Consider the following 27,813-nt stretch of genomic DNA (forward strand, 5'->3'; position numbering starts at 1 on the left):
CGACTTCGTGAGCCCAGAAGAGGCCCTGTCACTTCGAAATTCATTATTTGTATTTCCTCATTTTTGATTTTTTTTGGTTTCTTTTTTCCTGGCCTTATTCATTCAGAGTGTATCTTTCAGAATACCGATGATGCTTCCACATTCCTGACAGACCTGTTTGCACACATTCATTCCAGTTTGGCTAGAAAGCTTTATTTATGCTCTCACCTAAGTGAGCATGCTCCTATTTCCTGCTTTCTACCATGGCTGAAGTTGTGCTGGGCCACATTTGTGAAGACCAGATTATATGTTCAATATGCCTGGAAATTTTTACTCGGCCTGTCTCTACCCCGTGTGGCCATAGCTTTTGCACGGCATGCATCGAGGAATTCTGGAATCAGAGAGAGTTCTACACGTGCCCTCTGTGTGAGAAGGTATTTGAGAAGAAGCCTGAATTGTGTGTAAACAGAGTACTGGCTGAAATAATTGACAACTTCAAGGAGACCTCACTGATTAGTTCTCAGGAGAACTATGCCGGTCCTGGAGAAATTGAGTGTGATTTCTGCATCCAAAGACGATTCAGAGCTGTTAAATCCTGCCTGACCTGCCTTGCCTCTTATTGTGAGGCTCATGTTAGGCCCCACTATGAAGGAGCTGCGTGGAAAAGTCACAAACTCGTGAATCCAAGTAAAAACTTGCAAAAAGAACTTTGCCCCAAGCATCAGAAAGCCATGGAGCTCTTCTGCCAAACGGATCAGGAGTACATCTGCTTATTGTGCATGATGGATGAGCACAAGACCCATGATGCTGTCACACTGGACACCAAAAGAGCAGAGATGCAGGTGAGAAATAAAATGGTGCGCTGAGAGCTACAACTGGCTTGTGAGTTTATTAGGAATTCTAGCTTTGCAGCTGCCTCGTTGCTAATTTAAGTAAAATAGACGAGTCCAGCCGAGCATGTCTGTATCTACCCCATTTGGGGCCTATGCACAACCTCCAACCTTTTCTGGTCACAAAGGGTATTTTTGTTGGTAAATTTTAATGGTATGTGGAGTCGGAGCATCACCAGGATTTAAAAAAAAAAAAGGGTGTGCCTAAATTTGTCATGAGTGGGTCTATCTTTATTACTGTTAAATATATATTAATTTTAAAAATATTAGAACCCCAGTCATACCAATTTAAATGCCATTATTTATTTATTTATTTTTGCATGTCAAGTTTTAATGGGGGCAGCACGGTGGCGCAGTGGTAGCGCTGCTGCCTCGCAGTTAGGAGACCTGGGTTCGCTTCCCGGGTCCTCCCTGCGTGGAGTTTGCATGTTCTCCCCGTGTCTGCGTGGGTTTCCTCCGGGGCGCTCCGGTTTCCTTCCACAGTCCAAAGACATGCAGGTTAGGTGGATTGGTGATTCTAAATTGACCCTAGTGTGTGCTTGGTGTGTGGGTGTGTTTGTGTGTGTACTGTGGTGGGTTGGCACCATGCCCTGGGATTGGCTCCAGCAGACCCCCATGACCCTGTGTTCGGATTCCGCGGGTTGGAAAGTGGATGGATGGATGGAGTTTTAATGGCTTTTTTAAACCTAGTACAGTAATTTAAATGATGAAGATAAAATGACTTCCTAAGACATACGAACCCATCGTAAGGCAAGAACGACCAAATGATATCCTTTATAAGTTTGACCAGTATAGTATTATAAGACAGCAAAAAAGTCCAATTACTTTTCGGCCATTCCTTGTAATTTGTGTATGAATACCTGGTACGTGCATTTCCAGTCTCCAGATACATGAGTGAATCTGTCCTCAACTAGATTATTACAAAATTGCCAAAATCGTATTTTTTGATATTCTGCAATCCACCCGCACACTGTTATCTGTTGTATCAATGAGCCACAAAGCTGCATGCCATTCTGTTGTTATTAAATTTGAGATCTTTAACATCAATTGAGTGGCACGTGGATGTCAGGCAAATTCGTGACCTGGCCGATCCTTTGACATTTGCTGGCCGGTAGGTTGTAGATTTTCCAGCACAATCAGTAGTTGCATTGGTTTCCATTTAGGTGATTTCCATTTACGATTGGAGCATCAGCGTTCCTTATTCCTTTCGCTAATAAAACGTAAGCCATTTCTCAAGACATCATTCACATTGCCATCCAGTAATACCTAGCCCAACAGTAACTAGTGATGGGTGAGTTGTTCTTTCTGAATGACTATGTTCAATGATTCATGTGAATCGATTCAGTGGAGCTCAACGAGAGTGTTATAGTAAATCCAGCAAGTTACTACTTAATAGCCTCCTGCAATCATAGCATGTTTTGAGTGGCTGTGATTGGCAACATTTGAAACTTTGTTAAGCAGACATGTCCTGTATAATCACCATCGATATATGCACTTTCCGAATACTTAAGAGTTAAAAGAACTTTACTAGTGACAAAGTTAACCCTAGTGACTTTGCTGTGTAAGTTTATAATCAACTGATATTTTAATCAAGGGAGACGTGTATTAAAATGCATGTATGCAGTATAGGCTCATTATTTTATTTGAAGAAAAAAAAAAACATTGAAAAAAGCTAAACTATAGGGTGGGCCAATGAGGAAAGTGGGTGGCGGACCCAGTAGTGGTGTCACCCCCTGATGTGGAGTTTGCAGATGGCACGTCAAAACTGTCTGACTTGGGTGGTGGACCCTGTTTTTAAAAAATGCTGTGTTTCTTTTTTTTTATTTTATTTTATTGTAATCATTCCATACATATAGATCAATTTTTACAAAAAATAGCAAATCAAACCCCACCCCCTGAGAAGGAGAGCATGGCCAAAGGAGTAATACTTAAGGCTTGTAAACATGCCTAAATTATTGAGTTTAATAGGGCAAAAAAAGATAAATGGAGAAGGAAAAGAAAATTCTTCTTATTCTAAAATAATATTGATTAAATCCTGCCAGGTTTTGAAAAAATTCTGTACAGATCCCCTAACTGAGAATTTGATTTTTTTCCAATTTCAAATAATATAAAACATCGGTTTCCCACTGACTTATTAGAGGAGAGTTAGGATTCTTCCAATTTAACAAAATCAGTCTGCGTGCCAAAAGTGTAGTGAATGCAATCACAGTTTGCTTGTCCTTCTCCATTTCAAATCCATCTGGAAGAACACCAAACACAGCTATTAATGGGTTAGGAGGGATTGTGACACCAAGGCTGTCTGAAAGGCACTTAAAAATTTTGGTCCAAAATGAAGTTAATTTGGTGCATGCCCAAAACATGTGACCCAGTGAGGCAGGAGCATGGTTGCAGCGTTCGCAGGTTGGATCTTGCCCTGGAAACATTTTGGACAGTTTTAAGCGAGACAGATGAGCTTGATATATAATTTTGAGTTGAATAATTCTATGCTTTGCGCATATGGAGCTCGAGTGAATTCTCTGCATTGCTACCTTCCACTCCTTTTCTGATATATTAATTAAGAGATCTTTTTCCCATTGTCCTCTTGGATCTTTAAAAGGAAGGGACTCTAATAAAATTTTATATATTGCAGAAATGGTGTCTAAGTCCTTGAGGTTGAGCAGTATTTTTTCTAGCATGGTGGAGGGTACGAGATGAGGAAAATCAGGCAGGTTCTGTTTGATAAAGTTTCTAATTTGAAGATAGTGAAAGAAATGTGTAACTGGAAGGTTAAATTTGGAACGTAATTGTTCAAAGGATGCAAAGATGTTGTCTATATAAAGATCTCTGAGCAATTTAATCCCAAATCTTTTCCAGATATTAAAAACTGGATATGTTTGCGAGGGTTGAAAGAGGTGGTTCTCTTGCAGGGGTGCCACAGATAGAAGATTTTCCATCTTAAATTGCTTTCTAATTTGGTTCCATGTTCTGAGTGAGTGAAGCACAATTGGGTTTTTAGTATATTTGCGATAACTTGCATTTATTGGAGCGCAGAGCAGGGAATATAAAGAGTACTGCAGGATTTTACTTCTATTGCAGACCAGGCCTGTGTATGTTCATTTATTTGTGTCCAGGTTTTTATGGCTTGTATGTTTGCTGCCCAGTAATAAAACTGAAAATTAGGTAGAGCCATGCCACCTTCTGCCTTAGATCTTTGTAGGGTCGCTCTTCGGATACGTGAATGTTTTGAGTTCCAAATAAATGAGGTTATGGTTGAATCTAATTGCTTAAAAAAATGATTTATTGATATATATTGGGATGTTTTGAAATAAAAAAAAGAAACTTAGGAAGGGTATTCATCTTAACAACATTAGTTCTTCTGGCTAGAGTGAGATGAAGGGTTGACCATCTATGCAAGTCTTGCTTAATTTTTTCCATACAGATGGCAAAAGTTTGTTGATAAAGAGCTTTATGTTTACTTGTGATATTTACCCCATGGTATTTAAGCTGATCTGCTATGGTAAAAGGTAGGGTGTCAAATCTGATATTATATGCTTGTGAATTCACTGGAAAGAGTATACTTTTATTCAAATTAGTTCTGAGACCAGAAATCTTTTGAAAATCTGAAAGTGTTGTTAAAACTGCAGGCACAGTGTTTTCTGGGTCTGATATATATAAAACCATATCATCTGCATATAGAGAAATTTCTGTTCCAGTCCTTCTCGGATAATCACCTTAATCTGATAAGAATTTCGACAGTGGACCGCCAGTGGTTCAATGGCGATTGGAAACAGCAGTGGTGACAAAGGGCATCCTTGTCTGGTGCCACGTTCTAGTTTAAAGTAGTCTGAACAAATGTTGTTAATACAGACTGAGGCTTCTGGACTGGTATACAGTAGTTTTGATCCATGCACAAATATTCAGGCCAAACCCAAATTTCTCCAATGCAGTGAAAAAGGTAGTTCCATTCAATCATATCAAATGCTTTCTCTGCATCCAATGATAATAACATCTCTGGGGTGTTTGACTTGGCAGGTGAATATATTACATTAAACAGGCGTCGAAGATTGGAAGATAAGTGTCGGCCTTTAATAAATCCAGTTTGATCCTGTGATATTACCGAAGGCAGCACTTTCTCCATCCTTCTAGCTATGATTTTTGAGAGTATCTTAAACATCATTATTCAGCAGTGAAATTGGTCTGTATGAGGCACATTGTAACAAGTCCTTATTTTGTTTAGGAAAGACGGTGATTAATGCTTGACGAAAAGTTTGAGGTAGAATTTGATTGTCTCTAGCTTCTGTAAATGTTGCCAATAAGAGGGAAGCTCGCTGAGTGGAGAATTTCTTATAAAATTCTATATTGTAGCCATCAGGGCCTGCTGATTTCCTGCCTTGACTTTATAGCATCTAGTAATTCTGATAGGGTCAGAGGTTTATCCAGTTCCTCAGCACTAAAAGTATCTATTTGTGGTATCTGTAATGTATCCAGAAATGCATTAGATTGTGTGTTGTCTTCTTTAAACTCAGTAGAATATAAGGTTTTATAGTAGTCTCTAAATGTGTGCATTATATTTTTATGGTCAATGATTTCATCTCCATTAGTGTTGGTGATTACTGGGATTGCATTGCAAACTTCTTGCTTGTGGATTTGTTGAGCTAAAAGCTTATTAGCTTTCTCTCCGTGTTCGTAGTAATTATGTCTTGATTTATAAATAAGTTGTTCAGTTTCTTTAGTTGTCAAGATGTTGAGTTCTGTATGCAGAGCCTGCCTTTTCTTATGAAGAGCCTCACTTGGACGCCTGGCTTGTTCTTCTTCTATTCTAGTAATTTCGCTTCTTAGCTCTGACACTTTCTTGGTTTCTAATTTATTTTGGTGGGAAAGATATGAAATAATCTGTCCTCTTAAGAAGGCCTTTAGAGTTTCCCAGAGTGTTCCTGTAGAGACCTCTGAGGGTGTGTTTGTCTCTAGGAAGAAGCTAATTTGTTTGGATATAAATTCTGTACAGTTCTCGTCTGTTAATAGAAGTGGGTTAAGGCACCATCTGCGAGGTGAGTGTAGGGGGCATAAATGATTTTAGCTCCAAAACTAGAGGTGCATGATCGGAGATAACAATTGTGTTGTATTTACAAGATTTAATTGTAGGCAAGAAATTATTATCTATAAAGAAATAATCGATTCTTGAGTAGCTATGATGCACTGGTGAGTAGAACAAATATGTTCTTGAGTTTGGGTTTAGAAACCTCCAGGAGTCTGATAAGTTGTGGTCGGTTACAAACTGTAATTGTCTTTGCAGTGTTAGATGTCGTCCCCCCTGTGGCAGGAGTCCTATCTAATAGTGGATTTAAAACACAATTAAAGTCCCCAACCTTTATAATTTTATGAGTGTTCACATTGGGAATGGATGCAAATAGATTTTGCATGAATTCCTTATCATCGACATTGGGTGCATAAACATCCATCCATCCATCCATCCATTTTCCAACCCGCTGAATCCGACCACAGGGTCACGGGGGTCTGCTGGAGCCAATCCCAGCCAACACAGGGCACAAGGCAGGAACCAATCCCGGGCAGGGTGCCAACCCACCGCAGGACACACACAAACACACCCACACACCAAGCACACACTAGGGCCAATTTTAGAATTGCCATCCACCTAACCTGCATGTCATTTATCAAAAATATTTTACAGTTAAATAAGTTGCCCATGGACCATCACATATCTCCCTTCAGGATCCAATACTACATCTGATGCTACAAATGGGGCTGTTCTATGTATGAGAATTCCCACACCTCTAGTTTTCTTTGTAAAGCTAGAATGGAACATTTGGCCAGTCCAGTCTTTTTGTAGCCGGAATTGATCCTTGCTTAGTAAGTGGGTCTCCTATAAAAATACTGTTTTAGCGTTTAAGCCTGTTAGGTGAGAGGCATACTTTCTTTCTCTTTAATTCGTGATTCAGGCCTTTAACATTCCAGCTAACAAAATTAACTGTCCCATCATGGAGACATTGATTCTGAATTTTTTATGTCGTTTATAGTCTTAACTGGTAGTGAAGCAGTTTTAAAAATGCTGTGTTTCATTTACAACTCTCATTCTTTGCCCCAGTACTGGAAGAGAGAGTCTACATAATTGATGAAAAACCGCAGACCAACTCTTTGTCCCTGCCTAAAAACTTGTAAGGGTGGGGTAGGGGTCACAGAAGTTTGGCAATCCTGCCTATGCATATTTTGTAGATCTTAAAAAGACTTAGGACTGTGTCCCTCATGGTGTCTTTTAAAGAATATGTGCTTTTGGGGTCACAACTGTGTGCAGAGTGTGAGAGGCCATCACATTTTTTACCTGTCCATTATGTCTGTTGAGTGTGTTGAAGTTTGAAGTTTGTGCAAATGATGTTACCCTCATTAGGCTACACTCTCCATTGTGGTCTGGAGTAGTTGGAAGTTGGGTGTGATGCAGCCAGAATAAGAATCAATACCATCAATTAGAGGTCATGGTTATCTCCCTGTTCCTGCAAGTATGGGGTGAGCAGTTGCCTCAGGTAGAGGAGCTGAAGCATTCTGGGATTTTGTTCGTGAGTGATGGTTGAGGTGATCAGGAGATTAACTAAGAAACCAAAGCCACAGCTGGAGATTTGTGAATATTGACAAGTGGGGTCCAAGTCCTCTAAAAGTTCACAATCCTGTTTTGTTTTGATTTTTTTTTAACTGAATACACATTTTTTGTTACGTTTCTCCCACTCTATAGGGATTTTTCAGTTATCCAGAATTCAAATTTTGTAACAGTTTTTGACATGTATTTAACGCCATTAATATAATGTTGCTGCGGTGGGCTGGTGCCCTGCCCGGGGTTTGTTTCCTGCCTTGCACCCTGTGTTGGCTGGGATTGGCTCCAGCAGACCCCCGTGACCCTGTAGTTAGGATATAGCGGGTTGGATAATGGATGGATGGAATATATTGTTGCTTTGTTTTTTGACATCATATTTGCTTCTAATGGATATCACCATCTTAGAGCTGTTGTTGCAGCATTAGCAGGGTAGTGAAGCAGATACATGTGATGATACTTTAGCTGTATGAAGGGATAAAAGGGCGGTATCTTTGAATCGTCTCTATCCTAGATTGGGGATACGTCCTTAAGGAAACACTCCACTCAAAAATATTTTTTTATGTATTACTTATCCCATGTAGTTTGTAGCGATGGCTGAGAAACATTTTTAAACTCATGTTTTCATTAGGAACAGAGATAATAAATTTTCTTATACCATAAGTGTCTATGATGACCAGCACTGGACAGCAGCAAACAATGCCAAAACCTTCTTGAAAAAAATCCCACGTCACTTGTGTCACACAATGCAGATGTCAAGTCATCCAGTCTTATGCTCACAATATCCCAAACACGCTCTTGTGAATGAACATGGAATGTGCTCAGACATGAACAAGCATTTGAATCATAGACTTTACATTTATATTCATGCTACAACTGGAGTACCACGGGATTATTAATCAGCAGACTGTGAAACTGCACCAGCGAATTTACCTACCGCTCACTGTTGCACCATGGATATTGTAAGACGCTAGGGGTCGCTGTCGCCCCTTAAACCCAACAGACAGATTCGCAGATACAGGGTAAAAGCACGAAGAATATCTTTTAATTATTTTTCTCTTCTTCAAAGTGCCTTTTAAGCACTACAGCCACCATACACAAATACATCAAAAATAAATCAATACAATATTCTCCTCCACACCTCCCAGCAAGCTCTGTCCTACTCCTCCCAACTCTGGCTCACCTTCTGGGTCTTCAGCAGTCCTTTAAATAGTGCCCGACCCGGAAGTGCTTCTGTTCTTCCTTCCACGTGACTTACCAGCACTTCAGGGTCAGAAGGAGAACTCAAATTCTTTAGGTCAGCCCGGAAGTACTTCTGGGCTCCTGTCCACGTGATCCATTAGTACTTCCAGGCTATAGGGAAAGTATGACTCCCCAGGTCCTTCGATAGCTCCCCCTGGTGGCACCCATGGCACCAACAGGGCTGTGAAACCGAACTCGAAGTCCCAGGATGCCCTCTGGGAATCCGGGGCACAGCTATACTCCAGGGGAGGTGCCATCTAACGCCTTGGTGGAGGCAGTGTCCATAGGTAGCTGCCTTCCCCCATCTTTTCCTTCTCAGGGCATCCCGGCCGGGTTGAGCTGCTGGCCGTCCATCACAATATACACAAGTTCAAGGTGTATTCTCTTCCTGATAAGGCTTTCACTCGCACATGTCTCTCAGTGCAAACATTTTGTTGATATGACTTAAAAAGTAATGGCAGGCAATGAATAAACTTTTACTGAGCTGAAACCCTGAGCAATGAATGAGGCAGGAGGCAAGTCTCGGTTCAAATGCTTGTTCATGTCTGAGCACGGTCCATTTTAATTCACAATAGCACTTTCCAGAAGTGGTTTACTTAATAATATTTTAATAAATTAAATGTGTTTTGCCAATTATAAGTGTATGGCTGCATGACTTCACATATGGATTACACAACACAAATAATGAAAGATTTTCCATGGACCTTTTGGCCTTGTCTTCTGTTTTTAGGCATCTATTCTATCAGAACATTTGTTATCTCGGTTCTGCATGAAAACATTATGTTAAATTTTTTTCTTGATCATAGCTACAAACTACATCGGATAGGAAGCATATTAAAAATAACATTTTTGAGTGAAGTATTCCTTTAATACTTTAATTTTATTTTTTTTCTGTCAATAGACAGTTTGACTATGGATTTTCAACTTTGAGTTTGGATCTTGATTTGGGCTATTGAAGTTTGTAATCTGCTTTCAAATGTGTCTCATTTCATGGTCTGTCTCAATGAAAGCCTGCTTCCCTGTTATTTATATTTCTATAAGCTTGCTGTTTTCCAGCCAGTCTTAATTTCCATCATTACTAATAGTCATAACCTCTGGGCCTGAAAAATGTGCTGATGGAATCAATTTTTCAAAATGAGAATCCTGCATGGTGTTGCTGGGGTCATTCTCAGTTAGAAAGCAAGAATTTTGACCATACATGAGGTCTTCAGACTAGAACATAATAACTGAGATGGGTTGTGAATCTCTAGACAACAGGAGTGCTACTGGGACAAGATTCAGTGGCCAACCCAAAACACTTTGGAAGGTCCTTTATCTTGTGTCTTGGTTGGAAACATTTGGGGAAGAGTTAGGGAGGTCAAGCCTGTTCATCTCAGAGAGTTCCCATCATGTCCACTGCTTCCCAGAACAAGTTTGTCTCACTGCAACTGAATGATGGATACAGAAAATGTATAGACAAATTAATCATTCACACAATCAACTGTATGAAAAATAGTAATCTTAGGGTTTTCTCTAAGTGTCAGATTGAGACAACACAGGAAAAAATTCTGCAGCGAATTCAAGAAAGACAGAAGAAAATAGAGGGAGCTGAAGCAAGTGATGCTGAGAATCAAGGTTAGTTTACATGATCAGTTCTCAATGAGTGGTGCCCACTCTTTCATGTTGTAATGTTACATTTGGAAAGACAAGGCAAGCACATGTCGATGAAACCTTATCTTAGATTGACTTTTATCCAAAGTCACTTACAAATCACAAATGCATAGGACTGGCAGTCAAAGTGATTTGATCAAACTCACAAAGTGTGCCAGTGGTGGGAACGGTGACAACAAACCCCATACTTTTCAGTCTTAAATTAAATCTTAAATCACTATGCTTGCCAGGTTTTAAGTTATTTAAGACATTAAGCTTAACAGCATGGATGGCATGGTGACACATCAGTTAGCACTGCAGTCTCACAGCTCCAGCGCTTTGCATGTGAGTCCCCTCCTGTTTGCATGGGTTTTCCACTGGGAGTTTGGGCTTCCTCTTGTCTCCAAAGATGTGCTTCTTTGTTGGACTGGTGATCCTAAATTGGCCCATTGCATGTGTGGATCTTGTGATGGATTTACACCACATTCAGGACTGATTTTGGCCATGTGCCGAAGGATGCCTGGATTGACTCCAGCTCTCTTGTTCCCAGACTTGGAAATCCTCATATAAGTTTAAATAATTAAGTAGCATAAGGTGCGTTGACTAATAAAAGATTCTGGGTATTGTGTTTGCTCTTTGGACCTGGAAAAGGTGTGATCTAATAAATTTATGCAGCACTTACTTGAGGAATACAGATTAGACAACATGTGAAACTATACAATTCTACTACTGCTGTTTCTACAACAATACACGATGGACTTCCAATGTGTGCCTTTATAGCACTGTGTGACATGATTGTTGACTATAAAGGTAAATGTGTGAATATGTAGGACAAACTCTAATGGTTGCTTCTACTTCACTCCAAAATAGTTGTGGCACAGCAGTGCAGTGCCTAGTGCTGCTGACTCACAGCTTCAGGGCTGGCCAGCAGGCATGTTGTCCTTCTGACTGTGTGGGATTTTTATCCAGATACCTTTATCGATGACTTTAAAGGGTCTGAATAATTTCCAATTGCTGGAATGTTAAACATATGTGAACAATACCTGTGATGTCTTAGTATAGCAGAATGTTGGATAAGAAATATCGTAGTGGTTTAGTGGCTACAACTGATGCATCACAACTCCAGTATCCAGAGTTTGTTTTCTCAACTGATTACTACTTAAGCTGACATATTGAGGTTAAGGCTTTGGGTCTAGTAATGAAAGAAACTCAAATACAGACTATTTTCTAAATGTTTACATGTTTCTTCTTTTCCACAGAAATTTGCAGGTACAGAAATTTGGGAAAGTGAAAAGATATTTACTGAGTTAATCTCCAGTATTGAGAAATCTTGCGACAGATTCACTGCGTTCATCAGAGATCAGGAAAGGACTGTGCTAAAAAAGACAGAGGAACTCGTGCATCAATATGAAGCTGAAATCAATGAGATGAAAAAGAAAAAATTAGAGCTGGCAGATGTTTTAAAGACAGACAATCATCTCCATTTTCTGAAGGTACCAATGCTACTTTGAATTAAAGAATGTGCTTCTCAGACTCCATCCTGGGTGACTGTCTATGTTGCCTTAGAGTTCTGGTCCTTCAAGGTACGCAGATGAGACAGGGATTGAAAGCTCAGAGATAAGTTAGGCTTGTAATGTGGAGGTGAGTGAAAACAAGGACTGAATTGCGAAGAGACAGAGAGGTCACAGACTGACAGAGATGGGTATGTCGTGTTGTGCTTTGGTGGGCATTTGGTCGCTACACCTTAGTGATCCAATAATTTCTATTAAACATTTGCACTTGTAACTAGTCTAATATATCCCACAATCACTCACTTCTTCTTATTCATTCAGTTCCTCTCTCCTTCCCCTTTGCACCTCCATCGCTCTAAAGTAGAAGAAGAAAAAGAAGAAGACATTACACATACATAGTGCTTTTCTCACTACTCAAAGCACTTTACATTGAGAGTAAGGAGCCACTTCAACCAGCACCAATGTGCAGCATCTACCTGGATGACAGCCATTTTGCACCAGTATGCTCACCACACATTAGCTATTAGGTGTTGAAGGGATGAGAGAGATAGTCAATTAGGGACAGGTGGCCAGAATGACCAGGCTGTGGTAGACCATTTAATCTGGACATATGAAGGATACCCAAAGAACGGCACCAGATGGCAACAGTGTCCCCAACATTGCAGTGGGGACATAGGGATCCACACATATACCACAGGGTAAGTGTCCCCTGCTGACCTCACCACCACCTCTTCCAGCAGCAGCTCAAAACTTTTCCTAGATTATCTCTCATCCAAGTACTGGGCGAAACCCCAAACATACTTAGCTTCAGGCGGATTACCTGCCCTCAAGTGCTGTTGGTTATGGCTCCTACTCCTGATGTCTATATGACAGTCTCCACTCACCCTTCCCTTGTCTTTTCCAAGCTTCTCAAAAGAGTGCTAGCCCAGCCCTCTGCTGAAGGAGCAATCTGCAGGCCACTACAGTACTCATCACATGATAAGGAAACAGTTAAAATTTGTGAATGTAATTTCCTCTCCCAAAAACTTTTGATTTTCTGTTTGCTCAACCTAACACAATACTTGCCAGTGATGAAATAGCCCAAACTAAATAGAATTTTTCAGCACTGTGGTATTTCTTGTGTGAACATTTAATAACCCTTCAGTTAAGATGGTGATTACATCAGTCCATATATGGAGCAGATGAGCAAAGCAAGTGTTCTGAGTCTCGGCCATAGGTCCTTCATGCTAGTTTGCTGTATTGGAGACTGCTTGCTTTATTTTTTCTCCCTATTGCTGTTTACATATATCCATGGTGTCGAGGATCAGATTTTCTACTAATTATTTTTATGTTTTTAATTTTTTTGAGCCAGCTGTGGATGGTCCATTCAGATGCACTTGCTTAGTTAGGCCTTATGTAGTCATTATCAAACAGTTCAGACTCAGACTGTTCTTATCCATTTTGCCCTGTGGTGGGTGAAAATGAGTAAACTGCAGAACAGCCTAAAAGATGTCCCCCACAAGAAGAGTCACTCATTCAGTGGCAGAAAATAATAAAGAAATTAGCTTTTACATTATAATAAAAATAGCTAAAATAGCTAAGTTCGGGAGATGTTACTGTAAGAGCTCACCTGGCGTCAAACCTCAGTTTTTGCTCTTTGAGAAGTGTCCTGAATCACCATGCTAAAGCAGCACTTCTGTAACTGTGAGGTCTGAGCCATTGTTATCTGTCAGAAAACTGTGCTGTCACCACACTGTCATCAATTGACATGACACTATATTGCTTCAGAAAACACAGTGCATACAATCTGATGAAAGAAGTAACTTCATTAAAAGGCAAGAAGTGGGTTTTAGTTGTAAAAGTAAGTGGTGGAGAATAGAGCAGCTCCATAGTCATCCTCCAGGATGGCACATTTTGACCCATGTTCAAAGGCAGACCACAGCTAGTGCAGTGCTGCTATTGTCTGTTTAAGCCTCTTCCTGTCCTTATGCCCTGCTTTGCTTCCAGAGAGAAGATCTGTGTGGCTGATGCAGGAATTGGAAAGAATGGGAAATAGTAAAATTGAATTTCATTTTTGCTAGGCTAAGTGCTTTATGGATCCTGCGGCCAAAGTATCAGCCCATGGTCATTGTAGTGTAGGTAAGTTGCCTGGAAATATTCTTGAAACTAATTCTAAACCCTGTGAAAAGGAGAAGGCAACTAAACTGACAAAAAGCAAGGCATGAGGTCAACATCCAAATTAAAAGGTTAAAAGGGTCAAAATATGACATGGGGATAACTTTCTGAAAACAGGGATAAACTGGATTTAGGTCAAAAAAAAGACCTCAAGGCCTAAGCTAAAGGACACTATATAGTCCCCCTAAAAACACAATGTGCCACACATCATGTGTTGAGTCATAAGCGATTTTGATTATGCACCCTTGAAAAAAAGTTGGAGCCAAGGGCAGTTTTGAATGTGGACATACTTCATAATGGGGTGAGACAAATGGCACAATAAAAAGCACCGAACAAAAAACAAGAGGCATCCCCCAAAATCATTCTTAATCCTTTTAGCAGCTGTTGAACTAATACATATTGTTCACTTATTAATTTATTGCAGAACTGTACAACTCTTTGTATCCCTGATGAAGACAAAAAGACTTTCCAACATTTCTGTGTGTATGACATCCCCTTCCTCAGCTTCTACGCAAGGAACTTTCTGAATTTAAAAATTACGCAAAGGAAACCCTTCAACTTAGAATTCATACAAATTATTCAGACAGGTCAGTTTAAACTCTGTCTCTTTTTATAAATATTGTTCTGCCATATGGTGGCAGAATGGTTTGTGCTGCAGTACACATTAAGTGTGCTGGGTTTGAATTCTACACCTGTTGTATTTTGCGTATTCTTCATTCTGATGTTTTGGTCTGGCTACCCTGGTTTTCCCTCACACATCCCTTAAAGACATGCAGATTAGTTGAACTGGCAGCCCTAGAACTGGCCATGAGTAATGTGCACATTGCAGACTTCTTGTAAGGGTATTTGCATATATTTCGTACTCACCATATAGAAATCACAACGCTTCTTCTCCACAATCCCCCCATTTCAGGGCACTTTAATATTTGGAACATAGCATGGGACAGGTCTCTATTGCAGCCATCATATTCAGAACTTTGTCACATATCCTTGCATGCAATGAGTAGCTGAAGTCTGTGATTCATTGACATCACCAGGTGCTACTTCTGGTGATGCTCTGCCTAGCCCTCTAATAGTATTTTCTTCAGCATGCTCAATTGGAATTTAAATTGGGTGACTGCCTTGGCCATTCAAAAATGTTATATTTTTTAGCTTTGAAAAAACTCTTGTGTTATCTTTGCATTATGTTTGGGTATAATTATCATGGATGAAGTGCCTGTCCAATCAGTGTGGAGACATTTAGTAGAACTTGACGCAGATTACATGTTTCTGTACACTTCAGAATCCATCGTGAGACTGCCGTAAGCAACTCCATCATCAACGAAGAGTAGTGCGTCCAGTACCTGTGGCAGACATACCAGCCCAAGCCCATAACACAACCCCAGCACTCTGTTTAAAAGCTGAGGTGGTATGTTTTGGATCTTGGGCAGTTCTGATACAGGTTCATCTTTGTCTTGTCTGTCCACAAGTCCTTTCTCCAGAAAGACTTCAGGCTCTTTTAAGTACATTTTTGGAAATCCTGTTTTTGTGGCTAACTATTGGTTTGCATCTTGTAGCAATAGAAATGCCTCGGTATTTCTATTCATGAAGTCCTTCTGTGGGTAGTTGTCTCTGAACATATTCATGTCTGCCTCTTGAAGACTGTTTCTGATCTGTCAGACAGCCATTAGGGATTTTTCTTTACCCTTAGTGAGGATTCTTCTGTCATAAGCAGTGGAGTCATCCTTGGCCTTTACAATTATTAAGCCCACCAGTGCATTCTTCTTTCTTAATGATATTCCAGAAAGATGATTCAATAATCCTAAGGGTTTACCAATGTCCTATTGGTTTTATTCTTGTTTTTCAGCCTAATAATGGCTACTTTGACTTCAAAAGAGCTTTTGACCTCATGTTGAACAATAGCAACTATAAACTCCAAAGGGTTAGAAGCACACCTTGGTGTCTTATTAATGCATTGATGAAAGCAATGAAACACACCTGAGTAAAACAAACATGTGTGATCATGAATGTCCTAAACATTATACTGCCCTGAAGTGGCAGGATTGTGTAGAAAAAATGTTTTCATTTCTACATGCTGAGACCAAAATGTATGCAAATACCCTTAAATGAAAATCTGCAATGTACACTTTAATTGCATCTAAATTGTTTGATTTGTAATTTTAAACTGTGGAACAGAGGGGTAAATCAAGGAAAAAATGTGTCTTTGTCCCAAATATATATGGAGGATCCTGTACTTTCTTTTAACACGTTTCCAAAGGTTCATGTAACTACTCAAGAAATTTCATGGTTTGTTTGATGCTTGCGTCATATGTAGAATCCATGTGGGTGGGTGGGGGGTTTGAACACCATTAAATAAGTCACAATGACATTGCACTTGCAGATGGGAAAAAGCCCAATTTGTCATAAAGATGGCAAGATGTTGTCTGAGTGTTATTTCTGAAGATCTGCTTCAATAGATTAGATCTATGCAAAATGGAGTCACTTGTGCACTACAATACATGCAAAATACACCTGCCATTAAGCGATGACAATGTTGAATTTGATTTGAAAACTTTGACTGATAAAAATTGCACTGCATGTAGCAGAATATCAAGTAACCAGACATAAGCAGAAAGACTTGAAGCTATCGGAATGTGGAGAAAAAGACTCTGTGGCGGAGCAGAGTCAGAGTATGCAGTGTACTCGTTGAGTGGGTGAGGTTAGGTGAGGTGAGCTAATTTTTTAATCTTTAAACTAATTAGAAAGCAAATTGTCGTGAGTTATTTCAGGTCATAAATCTGCAGTGAAAGTATCTGCGACTTGAGAGTCAATACTCAGCAGGTAGTTTAATTCACCCGGCATGAAATCAGGTCTCCAGGGTTGTTGATTTTTTTACACCATAAAAGTTCTGAAAGACTCATGTTAGCAGCTAAGCTCAGAAATGGAGAATCAGGTAGTTTAATCTTTCGAAAAATAAGTGAATTACATTTTAAGCTAACTGAAATCGCTGTACTGTTAAATTTTCATGCCTCCATCCTTTGCCTATTTTGATCATTAAAGGTTTCTGAAAACAATTCAGCTCATCAAAGGGTTATAGTGACAAGATGGCAGAGCATGTATTCCATAAGATTTCACCTAGGAAAACTAATGTTTGATTTGTATTTTTTTTCCCCATCACAGGGTCTGAGGATGAACCACATAACCATAGATCTACAGAGCCAAAGACCACCGAAGAGATAAAAAAGTGTAAGGCAATTTTTCTAGCAAAGCTATCAGGTCATCTGTCCTGTACATTCCTACCCCCACCATTAAATAAATGCTTGATTCATAAATAACATTTTTTGATGTTATGTACTCCATGTACTTTGAAATGATAGCTGAGAAAAACGTTTAACTTCTTGTTTTTCATGCAAAATGGAAATAATAGTATTAATAATTACATTCATTCATATGGCACTTTTCTAACATACTCAGAGTGCTCAAAACAAAATGGGAAACCATTGCACCCACCACCAATGTATAGCATCAACCGGAATGATGTGACGGCGGCCAATCTTGTGCCAATATGTTCTCCACACATTAGCTATTAGGTAGAGAAGGGCTGACGGATATTAGGGGTTGATTAGGGGACCGGGATGATGAGGCTATGGTAGGCAACTTAGCCAGGACATCAAAAACACCCTACTTTTTCGAAACAACCCCAGGGATGACCACAGAAATTCAGGACCTCAGTAATACGTCTCATCTGAAGGACAGCGCCAGTTTTTACAATACTGTGTCCCTATCACTGCATTGGGATCCACATACAGACTGCAGGGAAAGCACCCCCGATGGCATCACCAACACCTCTTCTAGCTGCAACTCAAGCTTTTCCTAGATTGTCTCACATCCAAGTACTGGCTGTGTCCAAACAAGAATAAGTTCTGAAAAAGGATTATGATAGAATACGAGCCAAAACTGACCAGTGCTATGTATGACTTGAAAAACATCTGTGGAAAACAGAAACAAAAATTATCTCAGGTTACTTGTGTTGCTAAATCCACATGTTAATTACCCAGCTGCATGCTCAAAACATGCAAAACACATGGCTTTTGAACTGAAGATCTGCTTCAACCCCTCATTCATTGGTTTCAATTCAAAAAAGGCAATCCTATGAGGCGTTCGTTTTCTATTTATGATATATTCTGGTCTTTCCAGAAGTATACATTTAACAATATTTTAGCAAAAAAACCCCCAAAACTTTTGCTTTAAACATTTTGAGCATACGACTGAATAAATGACATGTGGATTATGTGACACAAGTAACATGAGACTTTTATTTCTTTATTCCATGATATTTTTCACAGTCTTTGCCTTTGTACAATATTGGTCACCTCTGCCTTCTATTAGATTATAAACTCTTTTCTCTCCATTCTGCATGAAAACATAAGAATACATTTTTCTCTTGGCCATCACCACAAACTACATGAGGTAAGTAACATATAAAAATATCACTTTTGGGTGGAGTAAACCTTTATGAGCAACCATTCAGAAGAATGAAGTAGAATGATTTAAAGAATAAATGGAGTTTTATTGACCTATGGGTCCTTAAAGATGCAGCAGTGTGGCTGTCGAACACTGATGTCATCCACAAAATAAATGGTCAGATTTAGTAACTGCACAATCTTCATTTTGTGATCAGATATTTATTTGAGTTTAATAAATGCAAGAATGAAACAAACAATTGTAACTAATGTTGATGGAACAATAGATAACCTTCCTACCAGTGAAAAGGAAGAAATATATGAAGTGTGAGAGAAATGTTAATGCGGGGATCAAGGAAAGAGAGAGATGAGAGAAGACAAAGAAGGGGGGATCTTCTCCAAAACATGTGCATATAAAGAACAATGATGATCAGTGTGGATCAGTGGCCAGTCTTTCAGCAGTCCCATAGAGTCATATGAAAAAGTTTGGGAACCCCTCTTAATTCTTTGGATTTTTGATTATCATTGGCTGAGCTTTCAAAGTAGCAACTTCCTTTTAATATATGACATGCCTTTTGGAAACAGTAGTATTTCAGCAGTGACATTAAGTTTATTGGATTAACAGAAAATATACAATATGCATCATAACAAAATTAGACAGGTGCATAAATTTGTGCACCCCAACAGAGATATTACATCAATACTTAGTTGAGCCTCCTTTTGCAAATATAACAGCTTCTAGACGCCTCCTATAGCCTTTGAGGAGTGTCTGGATTCTGGATGGATGTATTTTCGACCATTCTTCTATACAAAATCTCTCCAGTTCAGTTAAATTTCATGGCTACCGAGCATGGATCGCCTGCTTCAAATCATCCCATAGATTTTTGATGATATTCAAAGTCAGGGGACTGTGACGGCCATTCCAGAACATTGTACTTCTCCCTCTGAATGAATGCCTTTGCAGATTTCGAACTGTGTTTTGGGTCATTGTCTTGTTGGAATATCCAACCCCTGCATAACTCCATCTTTGTGACTGATGCTTGAACATTATCCTGAAGAATTTGTTGCTATTGGGTTGAATTCATCCGACACTCGACTTTAACAAGGGCCAAGGTCCCTGAACTAGCCACACAGCCCCACAGCATGATGGAACCTCCACCAAATTTGACAGTAGGTAGCAGGTGTTTTTCTTGGAATGCGGCAGTGTTCTTCTTTCGCCATGCAAAGCGCATTTTGTTATGACCAAATAACTCAATTTTTGTCTCATCGGTCCAAAGCACTTTGTTCCAAAATGAACCTGGCTTGTCTAAATGAGCATTTGCATACAACAAGCGACTCTGTTTGTGGCGTGAGTGCAGAAAGGGCTTCTTTCTCATCACCCTGCCATACAGATGTTCTTTGTGCAAATTGCGCTGAATTGTAGAACGATGTACAGATACACCATCTGCAGCAAGATGTTCTTGCAGGTCTTTGGAGGTGATCTGTGGGTTGTCTGTAACCATTCTCGCAATCCTGCGCATATGCCGCTCCTGTATTTTTCTTGGCCTGCCAGACCTGGGTTTAACAGCAACTGTGCCTGTGGCCTTCCATTTCCTGATTACATTCCTTACAGTTGAAACTGACAGTTTAAACCTCTGAGATAGCTTTTTGTAGCCTTCCCCTAAACCATGAGACTGAACAATCTTTCTTTTTAGGTCTTTTGAGAGTTGCTTTGAGGATCCCATGCTATCACTCTTCAAAGGAGATTCAAAGGGAAGCACAACTTGCAATTGACCACCTTAAATACCTCTTCTCATGATCGGACACAACTGTCTATGAAGTTCAAGGCTTAATTTGGCATTGCAAGTAATCAGTATTGAGCCGCTACATGCATTTAAATCAGCAAAATTACAAGGGGACCCAAATTTTTCAAGTTTTTCACATTTGATTTAATTTCATACAACTAAATACTGCTTCACTAAAAATCTTTGTACGTAAAACACCCCAGGACTCAGATGTTCCTAGGAAATGAAACACATACCACTGTTATCCTTTTTTTTGAAAGTAGAGTAAATTATTATGCAGGCTGAGAGGGGTTCCCAAACTTTTTCATATGACTGAATGTTTAAGATGTAGACAATGCACCAATCTGAAATGAAAAGGGCTTTTGATTGGGTTTTTCAGAAGAAGATTAAATGTTTTCATAAATGGATTGAGTGGTGGAGTATGGGATGTTGCACTGCCAAATTGAGTGTAGACATTAAGGTGTGTAGGCTACTTTACACAAAGCACCACACTACATGATAACTGTTGATATATTGTTTTTGTGTAAAGGGGGCATGAAACAATCAGAAGCTGGTGGGGTGGAATAGGAGGAGAAGACTAAAGTAATTCAAATTTCTAGAGAACTGACCTCAGCCTGAGGCATACATGGATGTCACCTTAATTAGTTCCTGTTCTAATTCAGCAGAAGTCTACAGAATATTTCTTTCTAGTTATTTTGATTACTACTAAAGTGTTAACTTTCCTGACCAAATGAAAACCATCTGCAAAACTGAATTGAACTTGCATTAAGCAAATGTTCAATAAGCAGGAATTGCTGTCATTTTCTCTTTACAGGTAAGCAAGAACTGGGTGCCCAGTACATTTCAGATTTTAAGACTGCAGATAAGATGAAAAAGGGTAAGACTTTTCTTTCATTGTAAACTATTTTTTGAACTCACTTTGTTCTGAACTTTTATTTCCTTTTTCTACTTTGATGCCAAGCATTCTGTATTTGTGGTCTGGTTGTTTTCTTAACTTATTTGAATCATTATTTCTTGATAATGATGGATTAAATTGTGTTTGTATACTCTGGTTTGCTTTGTTTAGCTACAAACTTTTTTGTACTTTCATTAAGAGAGCAGTCCAGTCCAGTAAGTTTTAGCATTTGATTAATTAATTAAAGAAATGTCAAGAAAAATCATTTAGACTGCCTGAAAGTGAAGAGTTGGAGCTTACTGTGTACAGTAATAAGCAGCATTGAGGGGCTGTAAGATTTCTGTAATTATTAATTATATATGATAATTAATTATATCTCTCTATTATAAAAGGAAATCCTGGGATGAGACTTTCTTGGAGATTAATTAAATCCCGCGAGAGGTAATTTCAGGTCCAGCAAGATGAGATTTTTTGCCAAGAGATTTTGACAAGTCCCACCCTCCTCTCAAAAATTTACAACCACGCCCACGGTCCAATCAGTTCTCATTTGTGTCAATGTTATTGTCAGACACAGTTCCTGCGCTCTCAGCTCCAAGCGAGGTCGGAAAATAAAGACAAAGACGTTCAAAAACGTTGGCGTGATACACATGCAGAGCAGATTAGAGACTATGAAAGTACTAAAATTCGAAAATCTCAAAAACTTATAATAAAAATTGCATTAGCGCTAACAAATGGAAATTATTACTCTGTGAAATAACGGAACAGCGAAAAGAGATTGAATATATGGATGTAGGTGATATGACAGAAGTATGTAGATATTGTTTGGCTTTAAACTTTAATTCATGTTGCCATCTGGGAAAAGTAGTGTTTCTTCCCAATGAAGAGGCGTATCTGTGAGAATGAAAAGATTTGTTGTTTGGTGAAAGTGATATCCACATACGCGAGCGGCAGATACGCGAAATGACTGGTGTGTAGTGCAGGCTGGGGGGTTGGCGAGTGAAGTGAGCATGGGGCAAAGCCCCCTAGTTTATTATATTATGAAATTATATTAATTATTAAAAGAGACATTCTGGCGGCACGGTGGCGCAGTGGGTAGCGCTGCTGCCTCACAGTTAGGAGACCCGGGTTCGCTTCCCGGGTCCTCCCTGCGTGGAGTTTGCATGTTCTCCCCGTGTCTGAATGGGTTTCCTCCAGGCGCTCCGGTTTCCTCCCACAATCCAAAGACATGCAGGTTAGGTGGATTGGCGATTCTAAATTGGCCCTAGTGTGTGCTTGGTGTGTGGGTGTGTTTGTGTGTGTCCTGCGGTGGGTTGGCACTCTGGCCAGGATTGGTTCCTGCCTTGTGCCCTGTGTTGGCTGGGATTGGCTCCGGCAGACCCCCCCGTGACCCTCGTGTTCGGATTCAGCGGGTTGGAAAATGGATGGATGGAAGAGACATTCTTAATCTATGAATGACATGCTTTGGATAGTTTCAGTAGCTGAATCATTAAGGTGTCCACCCCTAATGATACTGGAAAACATATGGGAGTGTGTCAAGTAAAAAAAAAATCACTTGGTCAATTCTGTATTTTTTATTCTGTATTGTTTCAATTACTCACTGTAATTTAAAGAAGGTGTGGTAAGAACAACTCCATTGAAGCCTAATCTGTATTCTGATTTGAAACAAGAGAGAATGGATTATTTGGCATGTTTCCTCTTTAGGGACAGAAGATGAACTGGAGAGTATGCAGCCACCTGAGCCCAAGAGCAGAGATGACTTCTTGAAGTGTATGACTTTTACTTATTTCTGTTTAACATTTTTGTTGGAGTTAATGTCAAGATGTATATTTTCTGCATAGATTACATGTTTAACCAGTTAGGTGACATTTTTGGAGCCCTTTCAATTCAGGAGTTGACTAAAAGATTCATGTGGATTACACCTTGGATGTGTGAAAATTAACCAATCTAATGGCAATCAGATAACATTTCTTGTTTTCCATTGTTGTTGGTATTAATATTTGTACATTCAATGATTATTAAAACATTAGAACAATCTAGGTAAGAACAGGCCATTCAGCTCAACAAAGCTTGCCAAACATATATACTGTAGTTAATTCTTCTAAAGTAGCATCAAGTCGAGTTTTGAAGGTCCCTAAAGTCCTACTGCCTACCACACTACTTGGTAGCTTATTCCAAGTGTCTATGGTTCTCTGTGCGAAGAAAAAACTTTTTTTATGTTTGTGCGAAATTTACTTTTAACAAGTTTCCAACTGTGTCCCTGTGTTCTTGATGAACATATTTTAAAGTCGCAGTCTCAATCCACTGGACGAATTCCCTTCATCATTTTAAACACTTCAATCATGTTCATATCTTGGTTTTTGTTCACATTTAATATGTTGACTGAGTCAACATATTAAATGAACTGGTTTATATCTTAGCTTTTGTGTCTTAATTTAGTTCCATGTATAAATGTCATGATTTAGTTTGAATTTTGACTGTTTAGTTTGTTGTTCCCCTTGATATTTGCTTATAAATTCTATCAATTGGTTTAGATCACAGCTTTATATATAATTCAATTTTTAGTTATTTATTCATATTTTTACAAGTTCACAATTTCTATGGTCCAGTTGTCCAGTTTATTGTATGTTCCAATTCTTGCCTATGTCAACAGCTTCCATGGTTGAACTATCTTGATTCTTTCTTCACAGTTCAGTTTTTGTCTATTCCCAAATGGAATGGTCTCCTCTTGTTTGTCTAACTTCTCATATTATGTTCTAATTATATCATTCCATTTACAGTTTTCTTCAAAAAAAAGTAGAGGAGACCAATAGAAAAAAAAAAAAAAAAACAGAAAAGAAAAAGCCATCTGAAGATAGCAGTTACAAAAAAAAAAACTGCTGAAGCCATGGGGGGTTTTATTGGACACTGGAATGTGGGCCAACTGTCCTGTCCGAACAATGTATTTTGGCAAACAAACTAAAAGATATATAGTATTTTGCATTGTGCATTAATTATATTTAATCTATATACATATTATAATTACACATTTTCAAGCACAACACAGAATGAATGACCTATTTTCCAAGACTCTTCTTCATTTTTTTTATTAATTAGATTTATGCCATCTTAAAATGGACCAGAAGACTGCACACAGAAGGCTTTGCATATCTGATGATGACAAAAAAGCAACATTGAAGGGAAATGGACTGCCATGTTCTGATCACCCCGAGAGTTTTGATTGCTATTGTCAAGTGCTTTGCCAAGAAGGCCTTTATGGCGGTCGCTTTTACTGGGAGGTGGAGTGGAGTGGGGAAGAAACAACTATTGGTGTTGCCTACAAAAACATCCAAAGAAAAGGAAATGGTGGTAAATGTGCCCTTGGGTTCAACAACACGTCATGGAGTTTATTCTATTCTGATTCCTGTTACTCTGCCTGGCACAATAATAGAGTAACTCCAGTAACTGCTAGCCGTTGCTCCAGGATAGGGGTGTATCTGGACTGGCCAGAAGGCACCCTGTCATTTTATAGTGTCTCAAAAACAATGACACATCTACACACTTTCAAAACAAACTATACTGAACCACTATACCCAGCATTTGGAGTTGGGAGCAGGCTAGAAATCTGTTCATTGAAAGATGAATGAGCAGTAATCAATCGGAAGGAAAGACATTGTGTCATTGATGTTGAACTTTGACAAAACTTGGAAAATCTGTTGAAATGTATGGGAAACAATTATATAAGGTGGTGATATCTACTGGGAAGGATTAAGCAAAACAATCTGGAAGATGCAAGAGAGATAAAGTGAACTTATTCATATGTGGCAGTGCTTTCTGTGGTATCCTAATTTTACTTGCCTTGTATATATAATTACTTCTCTAATTAGAGTTTTCACTGCTTATTTATTGTATATACTATATTACTCAGTGGCCACTTCAATAGGCACCTACTCATTAATGCCAAAAGCCAGCTCATCCAAACAGCCAGTCTCATGGCTTCATCTCAGCATACAGCATCACATGCATTTATGGTCAAGAGGTTTAGCTGTTGTTTGATCAAACATTACAATGACTAAAGTCTAGTGGCTTGACTGCTACCAGACGTAGTGGTTCTCGTATCAGATATAAGTGGCATTACAGTATGTGGGTAAAAACACCTTAATACTGAAAGAGACTAGGGGAGCTATCAACACAGGTGCTCAAATTATGGCCCATTAAAGCAGTGGTGTGTAGAAAGGTATCTTTGAACACACAACACACCTGACCTTACAGTGAATGGGCTACTTCAGCAGAAAAAGATCATGCTGGGTTAGATGTGTTCATCAAATCACAGAGAATGAATACCAGAAAACTAATGCCCACTCTGTGCGACTTCAATTACAGATAGGGTTAACTTTTTTTTAATATAGCTTAACAGATGTTATTTGGACCCACCTTAACTCAACTGATAGACCCTCATTAGAACACTAGAATATTAGAAAAAATTTGATGACAACAAGCAAGTCATCCCAACAAAACTCTAAAATCTTATCCACCTAATTCCTCTAAAATAAGAACAAATCGAGTTTTGAATGTCCCTAAAGTTCTACTCAACCACTATTCTCAGTAATTTATTCTATGTGTTTATGGTTCTCTATGTGAAGAAAACTTTATTTGTGTAAAATTTCTCAATAACAAGTTTCCTACTGTGTTTCCATGTTTTTGTTGGACTCATTTCAAAGTATAATCCTGGATCTACTGTACTAATTCCTTTTTACAGTTTTAAACACTTCAGTCATGTCACCTCTTTATCTTTGTTTACTTAAACTGAAAAGGTTCAACTCCTTCAACCTTTCCAAATAACTCATACCATGCAGTCCTGGAATCAGCCTTAGTTGCTCTTCAGTCCTGTTGCCTAAACAGATCCCCAATACAAAATTTTTGAAAGTTGAGATATTTAAAGGTTCTATAGAAATAAAATGAATTATTATTATTTTGACTGTTCCCTTTAGGTGTTCCCACAGTTGATCATCTGTCTCCATCTATCCCTGTCTGTTACATCATTTTCTGCCACACCGAGTGCCTTCATGTCCTCCGTGACCACACCCATAAACCTCCTCTTTGGCCTTCCTTCTTTCATCTTGCCTGGCAGTTCCATCCTCGGCATTCTTTTCCTGATGTACCCCTCGTCTCTCCACTGCATATGCTCAAACCACCTCAATTTAGCCTCTCTCACTTGCTCAGCAAACTGTCGTGCCTGTGTAGTCTCTTTAATATACTCAATCCTAATCCTGTCTACCCTCATTACTCAGAGCAAAAATTGTAACATCTTCAACTCTTTCACTTCAGGCTCTGCCTCAAGTCTTTTTGTTAGTGCTACTGTCTCCAAACCATATAACATAATTGGTCTCACTACCATTTTAGAGACCTTCCCTTTCACTCTGGCATATACTCTTCTATCACAAATCACTCCTGCCACTCCTCTCCACCCAGTCCACCCTGCCTGAACTATCTTCGTCTACTTTTTGCTGCACTCTTCATTGGTTTGGACTGTTGAACCCAAATATTTAAATTAATCTAACTTCATAATGTCTGCTGCTTTCAGTTGCACCCTTCCATCACATTCCCATTCATTCCCATTCATGTACTCCATCTTACTCCTACTGACATTCATTCCCCTTCTCTCCAGTGTGTAGCTCCACCTTTCCAGGTTTGCCTCAACCTGTTGTCCACTCTCACTACAGATCACAATGTCATACGCAAACATCATACTCCACGGAGACTCCTGTCTGACCTCATCTGCCAACGTGTCCATCACCATTGCAAACACCACTTAAGCCGAAGTGGTGGCTCTGAGGCTAAGGATCTGTGCTGATGTCCAGAAATTTGCCAATTCAAATCCCTGTTACTGTCAAAGGGGATTGTACTCTGCTGGGCCCTTGAGCAATGCCCTCAACCTGCAATTGCTCCAGGGGCGCTTTACAATGGCTGACCCTGTGCTCTGACCCCAATTGGTATGTGAAAACTAACAAATTCCTAATACAAGAAATTGTATAAGGTGAAATAAAGAACAAGAAAAGGAAAAGGCTGAGAGCTGATCATTGATGTAATTCTAATCTCACCTTGAACAAGGCTGTCATTCCTACACTGCAAAACATTTTTTCTTAACAAGTACAAATTTCTTATTTTAAGGTAATATATCTAATATTTTGCCCCAAGAGATTAAATATCTCATGTTGCAATGATACTTGCTAGATTATTTTGCTCAATTCAAGATAACTGGTCTTAAACTATCTGACTTAGATATAAAAGTGTAATTCCAAGACAATTTCGACTTAAAAAAACACAACTGTGAGAGAAAAGCCTGTTATCAACTACAGTGATGAGCATAGCAGGACATATATTCTTATTTCAAGAACCAAAACTTTCTAGGTTTGTCTTGTTTTAAGAACTGAGTAAGACACAACCCCGAGACTTAAATTAAACTCTTTTTTATTCCAGAAAGGTTTTAGAATACAACCTTGATTTTGTTAACAACTATGCCATTTCAGATTAACACTTGCCTAATTCATTGGCCTTTTTCTGTAACTAGTATGATTTAACAGCTGGATTCCCTGCAAAGGGTAGTACTTTATTATATTCAAATGGTAATATTTTTCTTCAAATCAAAATGGTTTCCACATTTTAAAATAAATGACCCTTGTATAAAAAATGTGCCTGGTGGTTTGATGCAAGAGTTTTTTCACTGTGTCAAA

At 39.1% G+C, this 27,813-nt stretch overlaps 1 protein-coding gene across 1 annotated transcript; it reads left to right on the forward strand.

Annotated features, from left to right (window-relative positions):
• Window positions 1-211: 211 nt before the first annotated feature.
• Window positions 212-27,813, forward strand: LOC114663078 (tripartite motif-containing protein 16-like). Its single transcript, XM_051935368.1, has 9 exons — window positions 212-821; window positions 10,206-10,302; window positions 10,586-10,662; window positions 11,577-11,810; window positions 14,407-14,569; window positions 17,142-17,207; window positions 21,023-21,085; window positions 22,805-22,870; window positions 24,197-27,813. Exons 1-9 carry the CDS (start codon window positions 243-245, stop codon window positions 24,724-24,726), a joined length of 1,875 nt encoding a protein of 624 aa, XP_051791328.1. The 5' UTR covers window positions 212-242; the 3' UTR covers window positions 24,727-27,813.

This window comes from Erpetoichthys calabaricus, chromosome 12 (genome assembly GCF_900747795.2).
Source record: "Erpetoichthys calabaricus chromosome 12, fErpCal1.3, whole genome shotgun sequence".
Classification (NCBI taxonomy): domain Eukaryota; kingdom Metazoa; phylum Chordata; class Cladistia; order Polypteriformes; family Polypteridae; genus Erpetoichthys; species Erpetoichthys calabaricus.

Bases quoted from the DNA above. Each gene is read 5' to 3' on its own strand.
- LOC114663078 (XM_051935368.1), top strand. From the start codon at position 243: ATGGCTGAAGTTGTGCTGGGCCACATTTGTGAAGACCAGATTATATGT. The intron at 14,570-17,141 runs GTCAGTTTAAAC...TCCCCATCACAG, and splicing joins CATACAAATTATTCAGACAG to GGTCTGAGGATGAACCACAT. The intron at 17,208-21,022 runs GTAAGGCAATTT...TTCTCTTTACAG, and splicing joins CACCGAAGAGATAAAAAAGT to GTAAGCAAGAACTGGGTGCC.